General features: G+C 35.3%; 1 protein-coding gene across 2 annotated transcripts in view; it reads left to right on the top strand.

Moving 5' to 3' along the window:
• The window catches only part of LOC145256353 (ATP-binding cassette sub-family C member 5-like), a 327,323-nt gene that overhangs the window by 273,868 nt on the left and 30,583 nt on the right, over nt 1-22,872 (top strand). For both annotated transcript variants that reach the window (XM_080115176.1, XM_080115185.1), the window contains exons 25-28: nt 519-705; nt 3,553-3,642; nt 7,633-7,819; nt 10,019-10,178. In XM_080115176.1, the coding sequence (XP_079971302.1) occupies nt 519-705; nt 3,553-3,642; nt 7,633-7,819; nt 10,019-10,178 (624 nt within the window). The remainder of the gene's footprint in view (nt 1-518; nt 706-3,552; nt 3,643-7,632; nt 7,820-10,018; nt 10,179-22,872) is intronic.

The raw sequence follows: 22,872 nt of genomic DNA, 5'->3' as shown, positions 1-22,872 counted from the left end.
ATGGGAGGGATTTCTTTGATGGAGCTTCGTTTTCGAATATCAATATAATAATATATAATTATTGTTGTAACGATGTCAGAAAGGAAATCGTAGCAATTTCGACGTGCAGCAGTTCTTCACCGATGAAAGAAGTCAGCGAAACATTATGTAAAAAAATAAAACAGAATAACACTTTTTGATAAGGTGCTGGGTTAAACGAGTAAATTACAATGTGATTGTATTTTTATTGAACTATGTAGCACAATATTATTTTCCGGGTATTTTTTTAGTACTTACTAATTTATGTTTTTGGGGTCAGTTCTACATTTAAAATGCAATGAAAACTATTTTCATAGAAATGTTAATAAACTCATTTTTTCTCCAAAAATCTCACTCAGAAAAATATCTGCTTTATCCAAACATATTTGTTGATTAAATATATTGCTTATTCCGTGGAAATACTCCATCATGTCACAAAAATTTTTCAACATTAAATAGATTTAAATAAGTACACTAATACTTTTGCATTTCTATTTCAGGTTTCGGTATCACAATGATGTAAATGCTTCAGTGAATTTCATGTTTGATGCAAGTCTACGATGGGTCGGTGTTCGCATGGACATGACATTCACCTGTGTTTCCATTGTAGCAGCGTTGGTATTTGTTTGTACAAGAGGCGCCATTGCTCCGTCATTTGCCGCAATGGCGATGGGATTCATTAACTTGGTAAAACAATTTTCTTCCATATGAACTCATATAGTTACCATAGGGAAATAGAAAAGGCGATATCCACAGTCTTTACAGCAATCCCCCAGGCAAAACTGTACTTTTCATTAACTTTTTATGTTGGATCCAACCAAAGGTTTCTGTATTTTCGACCAGCGTGTAGGAATCCTAGTCGCCGATTAAACTAAACGAAGTTCGCAAAATGTGACGCATAAACAGTAGATCATAATTATGGTTGATAGACTCGGTTCGATATTTCGTTTATTATGAACGTTAAATGCTCCCTGGAGGCGACTATTAAATTAGATCAACATACAAGAAATTCTCGTAGGAATAATTAGTCAATAAAGATTATTAGGAAAAAAGAACGATTTCAATGAAATGTCTTCAATTGGACAAATAGAATTGAAGTGGGAACTTTATAATTCGATCCCGTAATTAATTGGTTGGAGATTTATTGCATTTAGGAAAACTGAATAAACAAAAAACCTTGGCTTAATTCTTAATCCGCATGTAATGGTATTATAATTTGAATATATTTTCCAGTGATTTTCATTGTCAAAACTGATAACATTCAGCTAATTATTATTCATAAGATTACGAAGATTGGAAAAATGTTTAGCACGGATTTTTGATCAAGTAAAATTCAAGAAACACTACTCTTTAGCTTTATTTATTTTGAGGTTGTACTTCAAACAATTCCCGTCACTGTACTGTCGCAATTCATGCATTACTCTTCCAACATACCGGGCGCGGATTTACAATTCACAAAGATGCCCACAGATATTGTTATATTTTTGCGTTTGGTAGCAGGAATTGAAGTAACATAGGCGAATTATGTTAAGATGGATTTCTTTTCAAAGAATAATGTAAGAGGTTACCGCGGAATTCTGCTTTGATGTTCTAATAAAAAAAAATGGACTGGGTTCTTGACAACATTCTCCGCTCTAACCCGTTCAGTCCGGTTCTCGAGAACTCAACTCGATCCCAACCTCTTCACTGCCGGCCTTATATTGTCTCATTCATGCAAATTAAGACGCGATCGAACCTGATGATTTTTCACTTTTCTGTGTCCCGTCAGTCGGGTTTCGAGTTCGCACATGCCACCCTTAGCAGTCCGCTTCCATGATTGCAATTGCCCCAAAATTTTCCCTACAGATGTGCCAGTTTTTTAAGTGCCCTTTCGCTGCTTCGTATATGCCTAAAAATAATTTTACAAAACTGCAATAGCGCCCGATAAATTATTTTAAATTAGCAGACATTTACTCGACCACAATATTACAGGGCGTTACACGAATGCACTATTTATTTATTCAATTATTTTTTAAATTTATTTTTAATTGTATTCTTTGTGGAAACATGCTACTAAATATACAAATAGGATCCTTTGAAATTATTACAATATAGACAATGGAAACGTAGTAGTGTCAGAGTTATGTTGTCTGAAAGCCCGTTTTCTAGCATGGCCACCCGACCCGTAGCACACAGCGCTTTAGTTAAAATCCAGTAGAAGTTGAAATCTGAATCCGTTGTTCTCTGGTTTTACGTGTGGCAAGAGAACTTGTTTCAGACGCAGAACCACAAATTAATACATTAAGAGTAATAATGTGACTTCTGTGTTAGTCATTTGTGTGTTGTGGGCATAACTTTCCCGATTTTGTATGTAACTGCCTAAGCCATGTTGCTTGGCAGGAATAAAAGCTGTTAATCTTGCAGATTAATGCATAGCTATGATCAACGAGGAGGGGGAGGATTGTATTCAAGTAATTCTTTACAGTGAATCGAGATCCTCAAGTGGCTTTTTACGCTATTAAGTTGTAACTCATTAGTATATAAAAAAGGTTTTCTTTTAAAACTTTATATTCGTTGTCACAAAATAACTTCCGTATTGAAATCTGTTGATTTATTTAGAAATGGCTGGGAAAAGGGTGAGAAATCACCAATACGATTTATCACAAGAATTTACGGCTTTGCTGATAGGATGATAGGAGAAACTACTACACGACGGACAATATTTGATAGCACGTAATTTCTGTACGTAATTATAAACGCGAATATTTTCAAAAGAAACGCCGACTATCTAGAACAGACTTCCGCGAAACTGTAGGGATCTTTTGCGTGAGGGACTAATAAGAGTTTTCACCGTCTCGAGTTGCGTCCCTTACCGGTGTACGTTTTGCTTTGTTTACAATGATAATAGAGACGCCATTATGTAAAAGCCGATCGATCGTTCTGTCATTTCCAATCCATTCACATCCTCAATAAGATAAGGGCACAGGTTCCTTCAAGAGATACTGATAAATTATTATTATACCTTTGCACATATTTGCAAATGCATTTTTCAATTCTGGATTTTATTAAACCTAATTTTCTCATACATGTACGGATATGATTATTTCAGTTATTTTTGAATTATGAATAAACTGGGGAAAAGAAGAATCCAGTTATTATGTGTTTGAACTAGTTGTCAGAAAACTATGTTGATTTTTTTTAATTGTCAATAAATTTGAGAGACATTTTTTTTTTACTTAAACCTGATTTAAAAAGAAAAATATTGCTTTCATTATGAAGGAGACATAAACAAATAAGATTGAAAAAAAAAACTTTCTTGTGTAAGGGGTTTTCTTGAGACATCACTATTATTGGGAGGGTTCCACGGAGGTAAAAGGTTTGGGAAAAACTGTTCAAGGAATACCAACGACATCAAAAGTAGATGTAAAAAGAAATCCAACCCACATTTATAGACCAAAAGTAACAAAAAGCAATAGAAAGTTAAGAACAAAGGAACATAAAAAGGGACAATTACCTTTTCTTTTTTTTTTCATAATTGATGTATTTTCTTTTCAGATTTTGAATGTGGCTCAGTTTTTTGTTCGTCTGCTCAATGACACAGAGGCCAGATTTACATCCATCGAAAGGCTCAATGAATATTTATCAGTAAGTCAAGCCCGGGAATAAAATGCAAGAAAACATCATAGCCAGTTAACTCTCTCTCTCTCTCTCTCTCTCTCTCTCTCTCTCTCTCTCTCTCTCTCTCTCTCTCTCTCTCTCTCTCTGTATATATATATATATATATATATATATATATATATATATGTTAACTGAAATTTGAAAATACTTTCATATTACAGCTTGTATATTACTGTAAAATTTAAGTTCATACAAATATTAATATCAATATTTATAAGACAATTCCAATCAAATAAAGAAGTTCAATATATAAGATAGAATAACATTATAAGCTAGCAAGACCCGTGTACCGGCGTTTCCCATTGGAAGTATGCCCCTCACATTACTTGTAAAAAAAATATTAAACTACGGTTGTTAGTAGGAACCAGTAAAATGGCGGGCTCTGGCTCCCGTAGACAAAATGAATGTACCGTGCTGTTAGAATCTATAAATTCATTATGTGCTGTGATTATTCTGTGCTTTCACCTAAGGTGTCACCATCGTGTCACGAGGAAAAGAAACAACAAAAAAAAACTGCTGTGAACCTGACCAATGGTTCCCATAACCTTTAAAAGAGTAAACGTATCCAGTAGCTGATACTAATTGGGTTGCCATATTCTACTAAATATATGAAGCTACATCTTTCAGGGAAAAATGCCAATAAAAGGCCAAATTATAACTATAGCCAGATTTTCACAAAGAAAAAAGCCAAATTAGAAAACAAATAGTGTGTGCGTAAATATATAAACATTTATGTATTTTACACATCATTATATTTATATCTTGTGTGCGTGTGTATGATGGTGACGCTGTAAACCAACGCTTTCATGTATATTTATATATTGGAGAGTTTTGTTTCCAAATAATCGCGTGTTTTATTGCAATTTGTTCCACAAAAAAAAAACGAAATTTTAATAAAAGAAATATGTTGGGGAAATAAAATAGTCGGTAAAAAATGAGTTCGTTTTTTTTTTCGTTCGAAAACTTCTGCGTTTTTTTTAAATGTTAAAAACGTAAATATTTGGGAAATAATCTGTTTAATTTAATCCAGAGTTAATTACACGAAATTATAGTTATATTTTAAAATAGATTCATTTTATTTTGTTTAACAAGCTTCCGTACTTTTTTTAATTTTAAAAACGCTAATATTTGGGAAATAGTCCCTTTAATTTAATCCAGAGTTAATTGCACGAAATTATAGTCATATTTTAAAATAAGTTCATTTTATTTCGTTCAATAAACTAAATAACTTATTTTATAATAAAAACCGCAAATATTTGGGAGCTAACCGCTTCAATTTAGTCTAGAGGTAATAACACGTTATTATAGTTATATTTTATTTTTTATATATTATATATATTTTATATATAATATATTTTTTATATATTATATATATTTAAATACAGTTTCAGAAAGTGCTAAAACCAGCAGATTCTAGCTTCGTGTCGTATATATAATCTTTTAACCAGTTTCTATCCTCTGGAGGTATTCTGTCGAAAAATAAACTTGTACATGTAAATTTCTGATGTACAATTTTTATTTATATTTATAGTATATATATATATATATATATATATATATATATTTATAGTATATATATATATATATTTATAGTATATATATATATACACACATATATATATATGTGTGTGTGTGTATGTATGTATGTATGTATGTATGTATGTATGTATGTATGTATGTATGTATATATATATATATATATTGGAAAATATAGAATGAGTCATTTATTTAATAAGGATATACATACATGTATTTGGGGGATAAAGTGAGCTCTTTATACCAAGGTATTTCGAAGCCTAATGCTTCTCATCAGAAGAATAGAGAAGGTGCTAGGTAACATAATGGGGATGTGACGTGTAGCGAGAGAATTATCAGGAACAAAATAAATAAAATTATCGATGTTGTTAGGGGAAACTATATTGAATTCTAAGATAAAGGAGGGGCGTACTATATAAAGTGTAGTGTAAGAAGGAGTATATTGTTTCTATCATAGTTTTAAATAATGTAAGTAGTTTATGTATTTAAGATTCAGCGGGAGGTATAGGGGCTGTGGTTCTATTTTATCCGTATGTAAGATATATAGTGCAGGGTATTTACGTTAAAGGTTTTTATCGATAGCAGTAACCGAGATAACAACAGCACTTAGAGACGGTGTATGTTTTCAAGCATAATATTATGATGAAGAATTAAAGCGATGACGTATATACTAAGCAGGATTAATCGAAGTAACTTATATCACAACGTTACTTATAAGTTGAGTATGGCTGTATCGTGATGTTACGAGATTAATTCAAGTTAGGTTGTGGATTAGATGGGTGTGCTAGGGATTTAATTTAGTAGGATAAACTAATAGCAGCTGTAAACAAATTCATAATTAATATAAGATGGAAAGCATACCACCATGACCTTAACCTTAATTTAAAGCAAGCCCACTTGATAACCCCCCAAGTAAACCACACGCCCCACAGTAACTTAGCAAATCCTCCTCTGCTACCAAATAGTAAATCCAGGCAAAAAGAACAGGAGAGAATGGCAGCTTTTTTATCAGCTTTTGGCCGAAAATTTGGCTCCAAGAGGTTAAAATTGAAAAAATTGACCTTTGCAGACTCTACCAAACTCCTCCCCCAATTTTGGGTCTAAATACTTGAAATTTTTTATGTAGGTTACCTGGATGAGTAAAAAATTTATTATATATATATATATATATATATATATATATATATATATATATATATATATATATATTATTATTATTATTATTATTATTATTATTATTATTTTAGAGGTACAGAATTTATATACAGTTTTGAAAATAATAAGAGGAAGTTTCTCAAGAGCTCTTTCGGCTATCATCTCATCAGGAGAAAATCGATAGCGTACAAAATAATATTATGTCGAAAATAAAGAGTTCTAATGGGGAACTTGTTAAATGTGCCAAAAGTACGGGGACACTAAAATAAATTTATTAACGTTTAAAAAACGATTAAAATATTGGCACAACGAGGGAGAAAAAAAAGATTCAAAGTTCCCCAAAGAGAAACAATGCGTTGGATGTTTCCTTTTGCCGACACAAAGAAGGTTGACGCACCGCAATAGAGACAGACTCTAAAATGTTTAAATGGTTTTTGGAGTCCGCTCTATGTAGCACCTCGAACCATTTTATTTTATATCTATCGGCACAGCACGGGTTGTCAACCAAATGCTGGCCAATAGCAGAGTTCAAGGCTGCAGAAGTAGGGAGACCACCATCCTTCCTTATCTGATGTTCGATGGAACATGCTGGTTTATACGAGTCAAAAGGTGCAAGGATGTTCGCCCAACATAACCAGCATCGCACTGGCATTTAAATTGATATACAATATTGCTATTTGGGATGTAAGGCAAACTATCCTTGGGAAAAGACGGAAAAGCAGGTCTCGTAGTATATACCAAACGCAAGGACACAGAATAAAAGCAGATGAGATGATAACCGAAAGAGCTCTTGAGAAACTTCCGCTTATTATTTTCAAAACTGTATATATATATATATATATATATATATATATATATATATATATATATATATATATATATATATATATATATGCACATAACGTTATGAGCAGTACATAGGGGCCGAGCTAGTATATATATATATATATATATATATATATATATATATATATATATATATATATATATATATATATCAGTGGTACAGATTGTTGTTGGTGAACATATGCCTACGAATATTAAAAACATTATTTAATGTTTATTAAAAATAATTGTGGGGATGCATTTGATTTATTTCTTGATCTGTGGACTAATTTTCGTAATATTATTTTTTTTTAAATAAAAAATAATTTACAAAAACAAAAATACAAAAAATAATTTACAGAAACAACCAAATATGCTTTGATGGTTTACCATATATATATATTCCATTTTTATTGTTTTCAATTTTACAAATGTTTTTAGTTGCCACCGGAGGTCAGCGATAAGACCATTGTCGAACGAACGCACAAAGGTTGGCCTGTCTCTGGCGACATTCAATTCTCGGACGTATGGATGCGATACAGAGAGGATATGAGTCCCGTATTAAAATACGTTTCCTTCCATATTTTCAACAAGCAGAAAGTGGGGATTGTCGGACGGACGGGAGCGGGTAAGTTATATTGAAACACTTATATATACTTATGTATTCGGCGTTACTTAGGTGTCACTACGTCAGGCCATTTAATAATACTTATTCGGACCTTTCGTTTTTTATTGTTAAGGGTTACATAGTCAAGAGCGGAGATGAATTTTTTTTTTAAGTTTGACCAGTTATAGGAGTCGGATTCAATTTTTTTTAATTAATTAATTAAGATTATTACTGAGTATTGAAAAACTTATTATTACTGAGTATTGAAAAATGTATTATTACTGAGTATTGAAAAATGTATTATTACTGAGTATTGAAAAACTTTAAAATAAGGAGTGTCAGTCGGAACTTTTGGAATCCTAGAAGTCGAAGTCGGATCTTACATCTTCTGCATCAGTAACCGATTAAGTAGAAGTATTTTACATGTTATTAACATGATAATAACATACTTCGCTACAGTTCATTTAAAAAGTATGCAATCCAGTCAGGACATTTGATAATATTGAAATATTTTTAGGTATGACCGAAAATCAAAAAGTTGTTTGTGTGTTTACGTCATTAATGGAAAATAAAAGTTATTGGTAATCTACTTATTTTATTTGATAGATATACATTTTCATTTTTCTGAACTGCATAATAACTGATTCATTTCTAACAAGTATTTTACTATAAAAACAGTAGATTAAAAATGTTGGTTTATAACAACTGCTTAAACTGATGCTTTTCTGTAATGATTTCAGTGTCATTACTTGCTAATGACTGTGTGCGGTTTTCTTTACAACATGCCATAACAATTTATAATACTCCTTCTTCAAATATAGATTTAATTTGGATTTTTTGGATCCTATTTCTATCTTATTTACACCTAACATAAATTGAATTTTACTTCTGTTCTTGTCAAGATGGTGCTACCTTTAAGAACGAAGCCATTAGAAACCGTGATTATGAGTTCGAGCCACGTCCGATTCTGTATATGTGTTAACTTTGTCGGTTGAAATCAATAAGTCATTTCAAATTCTAACTTTTCGCTTATGTTTTCCCTTTTCTATTTTCAACATAATTTGTTGAAATTATAATTTATCTTCTTTTAAAAAAGATACTACATATTATATAAAGAGGATAATATAACGTTTTTAAACACATCTTTATTGTTTCCGGTTATTATGTATAAAACCCAGCGGCGTTAGCTTTATATTGACTTCAATAATGTTTATACAAATTCGTTTTTATAATAAAAAATGCGATTGAACGACGTCTAATAATTTATGTATTTAAGAGTTAACAAAGAAGACTTTCTATTTTCCAATTAAAATATTTCCGAACAACATATGTTGTCTGGGATTATTTGTAAATATGTTTCGAGATATTCTTTTATATTCTGCTACATTTAAAGAAGTGGTAATATATAAAAAATATGGCAGGTTGGAAAGAAGACAGGGCGCAGCTATTACTATTATGACGATTACCCATTATAGAAAAACGTCAATTGTTGTTTTAAAAGAAAATATTTTACTTATTATAATAGTAAAGTAATCCTTAAAAAGAAACTGGATATTATATAGTTCGAAACAATGGAAAAGTGAATCAACTAAATAAAACAGGTAGATCGTTCATCAATTATATTTTTAATGAATTAATAATGATATGAGCAATTTATATTTGCGATCGTAATTTAACAATGTTTTCATATTACGAGTGTCCAGATAGACTCACATCGTTTTTTAATATAATGCAGTTAGATACGTTACTATGATGTTAACAATATAGTTCAACAATAGCAAATGAAAAATGGCTAGTCAGAACTTAAGTTTGATATATCCAACTTTTAAAATTTTATCAGTTTTATATATCTACAAGTATTTAAAAAAATATCTAACCTTAAGGTATAAAAATCATCACATATCTTTACACTTGACCAAATTTATTTTTTTTTTTAATTTACAATACTTTCTGTATGAGTTCGCACACTTTTCCAGATGGCTCTTTCCACTTCTAGATTCTACATCTGCAATGCTTTCTCTGAAATGCAATACATTTCTGTCGTCGCTTTTTTCATATTTTTATATCGTGTATCAAATCGTTTCGCTTTCAACATGGAAATTCTATTTTCACATAATGTGCACTGTAACAGTTTACTTTTGAAAGATCTTTGAATCATTTTTTTTTATAAAATCCTTCATGCGTAATAATTTACATGCACTTTTTTGTTTTGTTTTTCAGGAAAATCGTCTTTAGGAACTGTTTTATTCAGACTTGTGGAGATTTATAAAGGGCACATATTTATCGATCAAGTAGACATAGCATCGGTCGATCTGGAAGAATTAAGAAGCAAAATTTCAATTATTCCACAAGATCCAGTTCTTTTTACGGGAACAATGAGGTAATATTTCGTGTTTTTTTTGGGGGGGGAGAGGGATATTTTGTTTTTACTAGTGGGTCAGCAGTAATCAAAGCGATGCGAGGTTTAATTATATGGAATGGTATGGAATGGAATGGTAGTTATTAATAGTTGAAAGCTGAACGAAAGAGTTGAGGATGATTAATGAAATTAACAAATTAAGGATATAAATTATGTTTTCAATCTTAAAAAAATGGTTTTTACCCATGGAATTAATCCACATCTGTTATTAATCACTTATGCTGCTCATGTCTTATAATTTGTGTGTTGTATTCTTGGGTATCTAAATGAAACATTGTATATCCACTAATTATTATTCTGACAGCAAAACCACCCAATAGCTATAAATGTGTTTCACTCCGATTAGAAGATGTCTACTCTTGCATTTATGGATAAAAACATTTAGAACAGGGAGTGAAGTAAGAAAATAAGTAAATCAGCATGGATTTTACCAACTTAAGATGTCAGATGACAAAATCAATTAAACGATATGAAAACATTCAAGTAGAATGACAATAAATTTTAAAACATTAAATAATAATAAATAAATTAGAAAATCTCACTCGAAATATTGTACAAGGATTTATAAAATAAAGAAACAGCGAGATCTAATTTAGGAACTCAACGAATGGGATATATAAAAAAAATTTAAATGGCTTAGGGTTTTCTGTGAAAACTTCTCATGACTCTGTTCTTAAATAAAGATACGAAAATTAGGCGATATATTAATATTTAAATGGGCTTTTCCGTAACTACAGCAAAGGTAAATGCTTTTTACATGCTCTTCCCGTTAAGGGAATTTTTTTTTCTTTCTCTTCAAAAATGCTCTATTGTCAAAAGTGTATTTATTCATAAAGTCTGAAGAAATGCTGGTTTTGGAAAATTTTCAAACGATACATGGAAACAATTGTAACGTAAAATGAAATACACTTTTTGTTGCCATCAACGCCCTGTTTGAAGTCTTGATTTTGCTTCCACAGTAGAACCAACACAAAGTCAAGTATCTGCAGAATGTCTTCTTGGTTCCTCCTCTTCTCTTTTCTCTCTCCCAACAATCGAACACAGCATATAATAACAAAACTCTAAAGCACGTCTGACAGCACTGACTTCTGGCAACAGTCTGCCCCTCCTCTTAACAACACAGGCTTTTTATATCGCAAAATCGTTCACCTCTATTTGCATATTCTTCTAACTCACGTGATCACTACTCTATAAATAAGAGTCTTGACCGTTTCTTTTCTTTCTTTTTATTTATTTTCGGTGACCGACCCGCACGTGGTCTATCCAGGTAAGTCACGCATTTTTCCACACTCCCCCCTGATCTCATGATCACAAACAGGACATGCGGGCAATCGTCGTTGGCGGGTACTCCTTCGAAGAATTGGGGGCAGCACTTCCTCATTGCTGTTTTCTTCATTACCACCATCATTACTACCAGTCTGTTCCATTATCCCGTCTCGTGGTTCCATAGGCGGTGTCTCACAATCAGGGCAGGGGGGCAGTATCCGTCTTTGTCGGGTACTTCTCCGAAGAATCGGAGGCGTCATCTCCTCGGTATGCTCCATCATCCCTTCTCGCGGGGTTTCGCAATCACGGGGGGTGGGCAGTATTCGTCTCTGTCGAGTATTTCGATGAGGCATTACTTCCTTGTGTCCATCGCTCTCCTCACTATTGTCATCAGTATGTCCCATCATTCCCTCGTCTGGTTCTGTTGGTGGTGTTTCTATGCTCACCTGAAGGGGCAGTAAGTGATCAGGATCATCTCTGAACGGTGTGTGATCCTCCTCATCGTCCTCAGAATCAGAAGAGGTATAACAAGGGCGGATATCTTTTACGTGACGTGGTATGCCACCAATCAACATGGTCTGAGGACTTATGATTTCGTCTATTTCCCCCGGAAAAATTTCGTAGTGCACCCAGCATTCGGGGGTTTTATCCAAACAAGGTCTCCCACCTGATATGGTGTATTGACAACACTCACCACTGATGGTATGGCATCAACTCCTTTCACACGCTGTTCATATTGGTAAATCCCATTGGCTGGTGCAGTTCCTGGTGTTGCATTGTCCTTGGGTGTTATATTATACCAGTACACAGCTTCTGGAATAGAGCACTGCGTCCTGGCTGCAATTCTTTTGATGGTGCGGTGACACCGTTCTGCTATACCATTACCCTCGGGATAATATGCACACCGATAATGCATTTTAATCCCCCATTCGTGCACGAATTTCTGAAATTCTTGACATCGAAATGTGGCGGCATTATCAGTCAGAATTTCAATCGGGGCACCACGTTCAAAAAAGACGGCTCTCAACTGTTGTATAATGCTGGCTGCATCCTGTCGTGTCAACAGGCGCCATATTGTGAAACGCGTCGGGCCACAATCCGTCATGGTCAAAAAATGTTTGTCCCCATAATGTGTTATGTCCATCCCTACTCGCTGCCAGTTGCCCTCCACCTCGAGCTTCCCTTTTTGCCATTGGGATGGTGCCGGATCAATTCTCTGACACTCTTCACACGAACGTATGGCTGCTTTCACTGATGCTTTTGTAGTTGCAGGGCATACTCTTCGGACAAAATATGCAGTCCTCTGAATTCCAGGATGTCCAATCTGCTGGTGTATCATACGGATCTGGTCAGGTGTTAATTGATCCGTTACAGTCGCGCATGTTTGTTGTTGAAGATCGGATCCCTGCCTCATTGCATCGATCCACCTCTTTGGTACTCGAGTCAAGCTATCAGCCAAATTCTGCATCGACGAGACTAACGTAATGTCTACCTGCAAGCTGTATTCGTCAACTAGACGCTTAATTATTGCTAGTCTCCTTCGTACTAGCATTTCACTTGCAGCTCTAGTCTTAACTCGAGCCTTTCCAGTCAAGGTGTCGGTTAACCAATGGTAAACACACAATGAGTCAGTGTGGAGATGCACAACATTAGTCTGCCATTGCAATGCGAGATTAAGACCTTTTAACGTGGCATCAAGTTCTGCCAAATTTATATGTTGGGCATCATTTTTCGGACGAAGCCAGCATGCATCTTCCACAACAACACCTAGTTGCTCCAGCACGACACCTGTAGCTAACGAACTTGCGTCAACCCATGCATTTAGTTCGTTTCCAGACACTTGCTACTCACCCTGGGCAGGGTCATTCCTATGCACTCTGGACAACATTTCAGCCATCATTTGTTGGAGAGAATCATCATCCGCAACATCGTCCCATCCTTTTGTTACTGTAGTCACTCGTCTTTTCACCACTCCTGTTGCCGATCGGAGCCATCCACAGACAGGTAGATGTCCTACCAATTTACCACAGATAGAAAACACAGTACGTCTTGTTAATACATTGGGTAACTTTGGAAGTGGGCTCCCTCGTTTCCATCGCAACGTATTGCCCTCCTCCCAGACCTCGAGGCCTAGCACGGGCACTCCATCCTTTAGGCGCTTAGGGTCTTTGCTTATTAACCCAAACGCTTTCAGTTTTATTCGAACTGCATCCGCAGACATTATGTCCTCATTAACATAGATGTCATCTATGTAGGCTGAAGCAGCTTTTGCTGTGGTCTCATCCTGCATCAAAACAGTTTTAATAATGGTTGTCATAATCAAGGGTGCTACGTTTAGGCCAAAACCCAAACGTGTCAAACAATATAGTTTTCCCTTGAGTAGTACTGTCTGAAACGGCCATAATGACTCATGGACACGTATCTGCAGGTAGGCCCTCTTTAGATCCAGAAGTGCTACATTGCTCCCTTTTTGACGCCACTCTCTCAGTTTAGCAGCGCACACATCTGCGTTTCCGGTAAACGCATCAACATGCCGATTCAACTCTCGGTAATCCATTACGGGACGAATTTTTTCTTTGGTAGGTTGTTCAACAGCCATGAGCGGAATTAATCCCTTGGGTGGTCCCAGACGTTCCTGTGGGTATGGTATTAACCAACCATTGTCAATCCACATCTGAAGTTCTTCTTCATATGCGGCCCTATTCTTGGTAGAAACTGCATACTCTGGAATCGTGTTGCACAGCCGATCTGGTTCCTGGCCCATGGCCCATTTCCACTTTGCAGTCCACACCCTTTCGTTGTCATCAAATGTAGCACAGAAGTCCTTTTCTTCAATCGACATGGCTGCACAGACGTCTTTCCCTTCTCCAAGCCTGATACCTCTAGCTGCTGTGATTGTAACGCCTCCTAGTGCTTGTATTGCATCAATTCCAAGCAACATGTCGTAGCCAAGGGGTTTCTCCTGCATCACCAGAACGTCAACTTTAGCTGTGTCACCCTTCTCAGTACAGATTGTGACTGTCCCTTCACCACAACATACCCGTGATAAGCCATTGATGGTCATAACGCCGACTGGGTTCCTCCGCCACACCGGACAGCAATGGGCACTAACTATAGACCGGGAACACCCCGTGTCTATAAGTGCTGAACACTGCACATCATCAAGTTTAACGCTAATGACAGGCAATCCTGTGTTTATTGGTTGGCAGGGGGCAAGGGTAGCGATAGTACCTTGCCCCCAACTTCGTTTCCCGAACAGTTGCGAGATATGTGCCCAAACTTATTGCAGCGATAGCATTGCACTGGTCTCTTTGATTGTGGATATACACCTCTCCTATCACTCCGGCACTCTTTAGCAAAATGATTGGCCTCCCCACATTTATAGCACACTGGGGTGGCATGCTTATTACTATCTGGAAGAGAGTCCACATTGCCTCCATGTCGAAAACGAGCTGCTGCTGCAATTGGTTCCTGTTCCTTACAGATGTTTCGAGCTCGGGCCAATAACTCATCAGTTGACAATTCATCGATTCTTGATGATGCCCGCAACAGTTTACTGGCCTCCTCGGGTAGGCCTACCAAAAAAGCACAGCTTAATATTTTATCGTTGACCCCACCAAACGGTACAGATAATTTTCGCAGGTCGGCTAGGTACACGTCGACTGTTTCCTTGGGTTGAAGTGTCCGGCTCGTGAACTGTTGCCACGCAACAAATGGATCTGTACCAAACGCTGTATACAGGCTCTGCTTGATTTCATCCCAGTCTGGTTCATCCCCGAGTTGTTGGTAGACTGCATAGGCCCCTCCGGTTAGCCTCAAAGGGATAACTGTGGCTGGTTCTTTAATTTTGCACAGTTTACAGATTTTCTCTGCCTTTTCAATCCATTCGACGACAGCCGGTCCAGTGGTAGATCCGTCGAACTCGGGTATTAAGCGAATGTCGAATCTGTCCATTGTTAGTCACCGCACACCAAGCGCCGAAATAGCTTAAAACCAACACAAAGTCAAGTATTTGCAGAATGTCTTCTTGGTTCCTCCTCTTCTCTTTTCTCTCTCCCAACAATCGAACACAGCATATAATAACAAAACTCTAAAGCACGTCTGACAGCACTGACTTCTGCCAACAGTCTGCCCCTCCTCTTAACAACACAGGCTTTTTATATCGCAAAATTGTTCACCTCTATTTGCATATTCTTCTAACTCACGTGATCACTACTCTATAAATAAGAGTCTTGACCGTTTCTTTTCTTTCTTTTTATTTATTTTCGGTGACCGACCCGCACGTGGTCTATCCAGGTAAGTCACGCATTTTTCCACATATATATATATATATATATATATATATATATATATATATATATATATATATATATGATACATATGTATAATGAGGATATAGATGTATATATAGAGAAATATACAATCTTTAGCGTAGGAAATTGCCTGTTTGTCCGAGAAATAAAACTGAATTTGAAATGTTAACTCATATTACTGTGTTTTTAAAATTAAAAACGACAAAGCATAAGCATACCAACGACTCAGAGATATTCTCAACTCATGCAGAGAGGGGATCAAATTGATTACTTTTTATTTATTGTTATATATTGTTTAAGTTTTGAATTTCTTAATATCTACTTAATGATTTTATTTAAGCTTAGAAATTGCTTTATTTTTTAATTTTTTTTGGGGGGGGGGGTGAATCTGCTTCCCTGAATCAGAAAGTTTACAAATAAGGGGCTGACGAGATATAAAGCTGACTTAATTTAGCGATTAATAAAATCAAAAGATAAACATGTATATCGGCAAATGCCCAGGAAAACAAAAAATGAGATAAAATTTTTTAAAATTTAAAAAAAAAAAATGATAAAATACATTCGAGAATCGCAAAAAAATGCAGAATTCTACGCAACGTGTGGAATATCATTTCCGGTGAAACATATAAACAAAGGCGGGAGAGAGTCCAATATAAATGATGTAAGATGTGTTCCTTTTGCGATTGATTTGACACCGTAGTGGTCCTGTTGATGGCGTTGTGATAAACTTTTTTCGAACTTCTTGTTTGTCGTCGTTTAACCTTATTTCTGTGCAAAATGGGATGAATCCATCTTGCATATCACACTACAGATAAACTTTATAAGGTCAGATTGCTGAGAGAACTGTCCTCTGATCGTAAAAAATTAATCAGTCATGACTACATATAAATTCATTAAGCGGTGTTGTTTTATTCTTGCTTTTTTATCAGTAGTTTTTAATGAAAGATTTTAACCTTTTATCTTTGTCGCTGCTTATCTTGGATCCTTCATTCGTCGCTGCTTATCTTGGATCCTTCATTCATAAAACGTTAGTTTTAGCTGTCATTATTCAACAAAAAAAAAAGCAGAAATATTCTATATATCTTTTAAAAAAAAAATGTTTTCCACGCATACACACAAACACACCATACACACCATACACACATACGGGGTTTTACGAAGCCTTTCAAAAAAGAGCATTTGCTGAAGCAAAAATAAAAAAAGCTTCCTTTTTTGTATTCGTTGAAGATGAAGCGTGAACAACTCCATTTTGGAGTTAAAGAATGCAGTTTTAGCGCCTCGTGCTGCTCGCTCCAGAATTATTTGATTTTCTTTTTAAAACAATGGACAATATAAAAGAATATAAAAGACAGTTTGAGTTGAACTCTTTGATTTTTTTATAACTCTAGTCTATGGTATAAGAGAAAGAAGAGTGAGAGCAGGAAAATTATACATGAAAACCGAATAATTTTAATTTATCAGATTTTTGTAAAGAATTTTTACCTTGGTACCAATGCCAACAGAGTTTATGTTATTTCTAAAAAGAATTTTTACCTTGGTACCAATGCCAACAGAGTTTATTTTATTTCTAAAATGAATTTTTACCTTGGTAGCAATGCCAACAGAGTTTATGTTATTTCTAAAATGTTCTTTTCCTTATTGATTGCGGTATGTTGCTAGTCCTGTATAGTTTTATGAGGCCCACATTCTCAGGCTTTGCCTTCTCTTTGAGAAGATAGTTAGCTTATTGCTAATTGACTAGGCCGATCCAGGGATGTTTTGCAGGCCAGAGTGTTTTTCCTCATGGGCACTGGCTCTTCAATCCCACTTTTCAAACTTGTGTCACATCTTCTCAGCGTGGGAGAGAGTGAAATACCCGAATTTTTGCATGGAAGCAAGCATTTGTCACCTAGGTGTTTATTTATTCCATGTTGTTTAATTTTGCTTGAATTTGCGATAAGCGCTGATTCAAGAAGTCTCAGCCGCGATTTATTTGAAATAATTTAACTATTTTTACTTGTTTGAAGTCCTATTTTAAGTATGATTATTCTGCAATAAATGAGAGAATAATGCATTTAGAGAATTGCTATTTCTTACATGTCTTTTATGTTCATTCACCAACGTATATATGATGGCAATTTTGGCAACGAACAGTGTATATGCCTGCATTGGAAATTGGTTTGTTTTGGAGATGTTTTGTTGTTTTTAATGTTTGTTTTATAGTTTGTGGTGCGGTTTAAATGATTGGAATTCCTAGTTTGTTTAGTGTGTTTTGTATGATTAGTGTGTTTAGGTAAAAGAACACGTCCGTTTAAGAGAAAAATGTCTGGTGTATATGATTTTTGCTTATTTATCCTGGAAAATATTTGTGTGGCTTTTTTCTTAGCATTTAATATAAAATATGTGGGATATTGCCAGGTTGTCAAAGTGTTTGTGAGGTTTTTCAATTCTTCGTTCTGATATTATGGGTTGCAATTTCTGAATGCACGTGGGAAGAAACCAATTATCATACCTGTTTTTATTTTGTTTTTATTATATGAGTAGAAATGTATGCAATTATTTTTGTGTGTAGTTTTGCGGTGAACTTTGAAGAATAGTTTATAAGATTTTATCAGTATGTGTAGAAAACGTAAACTTTATAGAGGGTTCGACTGAGTCTAATTTGTCTTTAATATTATCTATGTGCGTGTTTTCAGGAAAAAAATTTTAAATGTCGCCAATGTATCTAAAATATTTTGTGTTTGAAGGTAATCTGAATTTGAAAGGACCAGATTCTAGGAATTCTAAGAACAGGCAGACTAAAAGGGTTACTCATAAGAAGACTGAAATTTTGCTCGTAGAAATTGTTATTGAATTGAAAATAAGTCATGTCAGTTTTAAGTCTAATAATTTTTATAAAAGTGTCGGGAGAAAACGGTAAGTTAATGTTTGTGTTTTTTAGGTGTGTATGGAGTAAATTTAAATATGTTTAATGGGGGCATTAGTATATAATGATGTTATATCTAAGCGTATAGTTTGTTATGCATATTAACGTTTTTTATCTTGTTAAGTAAATTTCTGGAGTTATTTATGTGAGAGGAGCTGATAGTGCGCATAAGTGGAGTTAGGATCTTGGGTATTTCCTGTGCATTTTTTTGTGTTGCACTACCAATATTAGATATTATGAGGCGCATAGGAATATCCGGTTTGTGAATTTGGGGGAGGCCATATAATGACGGAATATTGAGGTGGTATTCAATGTATGATGTCCAAGTTTTATTATGATGTCCAAGTTTTATTATGATGTCCAAGTTTTTTAAAAATTTGTTGAAAGATCTGCAATAGAACAAGCTTGCGTAAATCAATACTAGTGGACTAGTGCTTGATTGATTCAGGAATACACGCTTTTAATAAAGAGAAGGAAGAGGCTAATATGGCGATAATTGAGTGTGTTGTTCTTTCGCCAGAATTCTTGAAAACTGGTACCATACAAGTAATTTTTCAGCAGTCAAGAAAGCAAGATTCGGTAAGGCATTTGTTGAAGAATTTGATGAGAACTAGAGCAACCTCAGCGAAGCAATTTTTTAAAAGCATTAGCAGGAATTAGATGAGACCCATACGCCTTTGAGATGTCTAGGCTTTTTATATCACAGAAATGAGAAAGGATGATTTTCAGATCATCGAATGTGGTTTCTGTTTGCAAAGGCAGGTTTTTTTTGGGGGGGGGTAGCTTGTTGTGCCTAAAGTGGAGTTGGAGGCAAACTGACAGGCAAGCAAGTTAGTTGCCATGCAAACAACCTCATGCTTTTTTGCATAGGGACATTCATATTAAAGGGATGAAAAGGAAGAGATATGATGGGGACATTCATATTGGAGAGAGACGGCGGACATATATATAACAATGATGAGGGGAGAGAGAGAGAAGATATTTATACATATTGCTGTTCTGTATACATATATTAGTTAGGAGAGAGGGTGATCAGTTCTTTTAACCCAGGAGGAGACAGTCATTACTTATGATGGAGGAGGGAACACATTACTTGGAAGGGGGTTATACAAAGTTCATATTAGATGATTAACACATTACCTTCAATTGTTGAATGACGACACAAAAACAACAGTTACAAAAGTCGATGATGTTCTTTATTTCATTTGACCGGTCGAATGATGCTGATTTTAGGAATCCGAATTCGTTTCTACATGGTTAAATGGTCTCCCTTCGCTTCTAAAGGGACCTTTCTCTGACCATGTCAACTCTTTCCGACTGCCTTTGTTGACTGCTCGAACTGCCGACTGCCGACTCTCTTGGTCTAACTAAAACTAGCTCCTGTATTGAGAAATTCCCTTTTTGTTATGACGTCAGATGTGTGGTTTCAAACGTGACCAACTCACGTGGCTCAGCACACGTTCTCCAAACACACTTTTGACAACAAAGAATTCTCACTAACCTATTTTTTTAATTCAGTTTTCATAAAAGAACGAACAATTAAATTCTTTTTACAATACAAATAATATCTAACCATTTCCAAAACAATAGCTAAATTCTAACATTCCAATTTCTGAATCTATTCTGAACCTTGCTTACAAGGTTCGAATCTCGGCTTATCCTAATCTCATTTTCCACTTATCTAATGTTTTTCTTATTTACAGGAAAATGGGGAAGCCTTTTCTTGTAACACTTTGATAATAGATTTCATTTCTTTTCGTCTTGTTCGTCGCTTTGATCATCATTGAGGCTAACCTGCTACAAAAGCTGAAATAAATTTATCAAAAGCAATAACGCTGTGGCAAAATGAAATTCAACCGTATTCGAATCATTCAATGATGATTTATAACCAGTGCACTTACTTTAATTGAAACTAGCAGCTCGTTGATCGGCGTTGCCCGATGGAAGCCTGTTCGGCCTCGCAAACAAGTAAACTACGGTTGTTGGTGGTGGCCACTACCGTCCCTAAACAATTGCGAACACTGGCGGTTGTGACCAAAATGAAACAACCTGGCAGCTAGTGAATAACAGTGCATAATACAGGTATTTATATTTCTATAAGTACTTGTCCCCATGAAATTTGAATAAACTTTTCTTAATCAGCATAGTCGAAAACCTACAAAAGTCGTCATTCTAAAGAAAATTGTGGAGGTGGACCTAATGTACAAATTTACCTATACCCCACCCAAAAAAAGTTAACGTGTGCTAAATGTCGAGAATCCAGTAGATGATATTGCCGAAATTTGGCAACGGTCGTAATAGATTGTGCAGGTTTAAATAAAGTATATTTAAATAAAGTACATAAAAAACGTAACTATGTCTATAAAAAGTATAATTAATTACTGGAACAAATGAATAAAGCGAGCGAGCTAGACAGAAAGAGAGGGGAAGGGAATAAATGTTTGATGTTTTTTCTTCAGCATCGCTGTGAAGAAATGTAAAAAGCGAGCAAGAGAACGAGAAAGCGAGAGAGAGAGAGCGAGAGAAAGAGAGTGTGAGCGCGCGAGAGAAAGAATTGGGAAGAATATATACAAAGGGAGATAGGGAGCGAGATAAAGAGAGGGAAGAAGAAATACAAACTTACGCCGTTAAATGTAAGGAAATGAATGCAACAATTTACTCAGAGCGCAAAAGTACGTATCATTGTGACGCCATGTGTGAATGGTACATTAGCGTTCGTTTAGCATGCGAATACCATTAACCCGAAATATAAGAATGGTCAGAGGTTAGCCAATCAGATTGAGCAGAATTAGTCTGAGGAGACTTTAATATTTTTTGAATCGGTAAAGAGAAAGATTATGTTATGCTTAGGAGTTTATGATCCAGTTACGAAGGGTGAACTCCCATATCTGTCGAAAGTGCAGAATTCCTTCCGTCGATGGCTAGGGACGGTAGGAGAGCTTGATATTTAGAGGGAATAAATAGGAACTACTTTCTCTAAAGATGGTTGCGAGTATGATGATGTGGCTCCAAGGAAGAAATGTAGAATTTTATTTTAACGACTAAATGTGCCTAAAATGGCGTTCTAAATTTACATATGATCATGGCTAATAGTCTAGACATAATAAATTTATATGTGGCATCTGTTGTTGCAAACCTATAGTACTTTGGTCCAGAGGGGAATTTCCACGATTAAAATATTATATATAGAGATCATACATACAGCAGACACAGAGAGCAAGTGAGAACGAGTGACCTTTAGTTAATTGGTGAGTTTGATTTTGCTCCGTGTCGTGAACTGATCTATGATTTAGCAATCTGTTATCTCTTTCCTATGACGTCATTCTTAATCTGCTTTCCGTTTGATTATGCCTTTTACACGTTTCAATGATTTGACACCAGTAGCAAGTTCTTTCTGAATTGATTAAATTCAGCCATATCTTCTCTATATTAATAAAGTTACCGCAGGAATTCCCCTCTGGAAAAAAGTATTGTAGGTTTGCAACAATAGATGCTACATACAAATTCAATACAACTAGGCTAATAGCAACGAAGACCTTTGCAGATACATTCAATCGTAATAATAAAATACTACATTACATCCTAGAAGTAACGCCATCACAATCGAAACCTCGTAGGGAATGCCCTTTTCTCTTCACTGCAATCTTTTTCTCACAGAGGAGACGTTGCGAGCATATCTCTGCTTTATCATTATTTTCATGGCAAGTGCTTGTCTGAGCTCCAATTTATGGTCCCCCTCGCTAAACTTTCACGAGAAACACTCGTAGCTGAAAACTCTATCAATAATTTCCCCCACTCTTTATCTGTGCCTAAATCTAAATCCATAAACAATGCTTCTTTCTTAGAACTGCCTGTGGAACTCTCTTCCATTTGCTTTCCAGCTGATTCCAATGGTTCTTTATGAGCTGCTCGCTTTAAGTAATCTAATTTACCAAATTCCCACTACTAACGATTACTATGATATTGTCCCATTGACTAGTGTACACTCTTTAATCCTTATCCTCGAGTGGCCTCTGGGCCTTGATAAGTTGTGCCTCCTATGTAAAAAAGGGGGTACCTATTTTCTCTCTATATATTTAGACCTATCACCACAACCAGTCGACACCGGAAGTCTACATATTCCACAGATTCTACGGTTACACCGGCCGTGATTGGCTTCTTTCCCGTAGTA

This window comes from Euprymna scolopes, chromosome 3, assembly GCF_053919585.1.
Source record: "Euprymna scolopes isolate OS-2025 chromosome 3, ASM5391958v1, whole genome shotgun sequence".
NCBI lineage: Eukaryota > Metazoa > Mollusca > Cephalopoda > Sepiida > Sepiolidae > Euprymna > Euprymna scolopes.
Note: the sequence above shows the minus strand (reverse complement) of the source record. Positions and strands in the feature narration are given on the sequence as shown.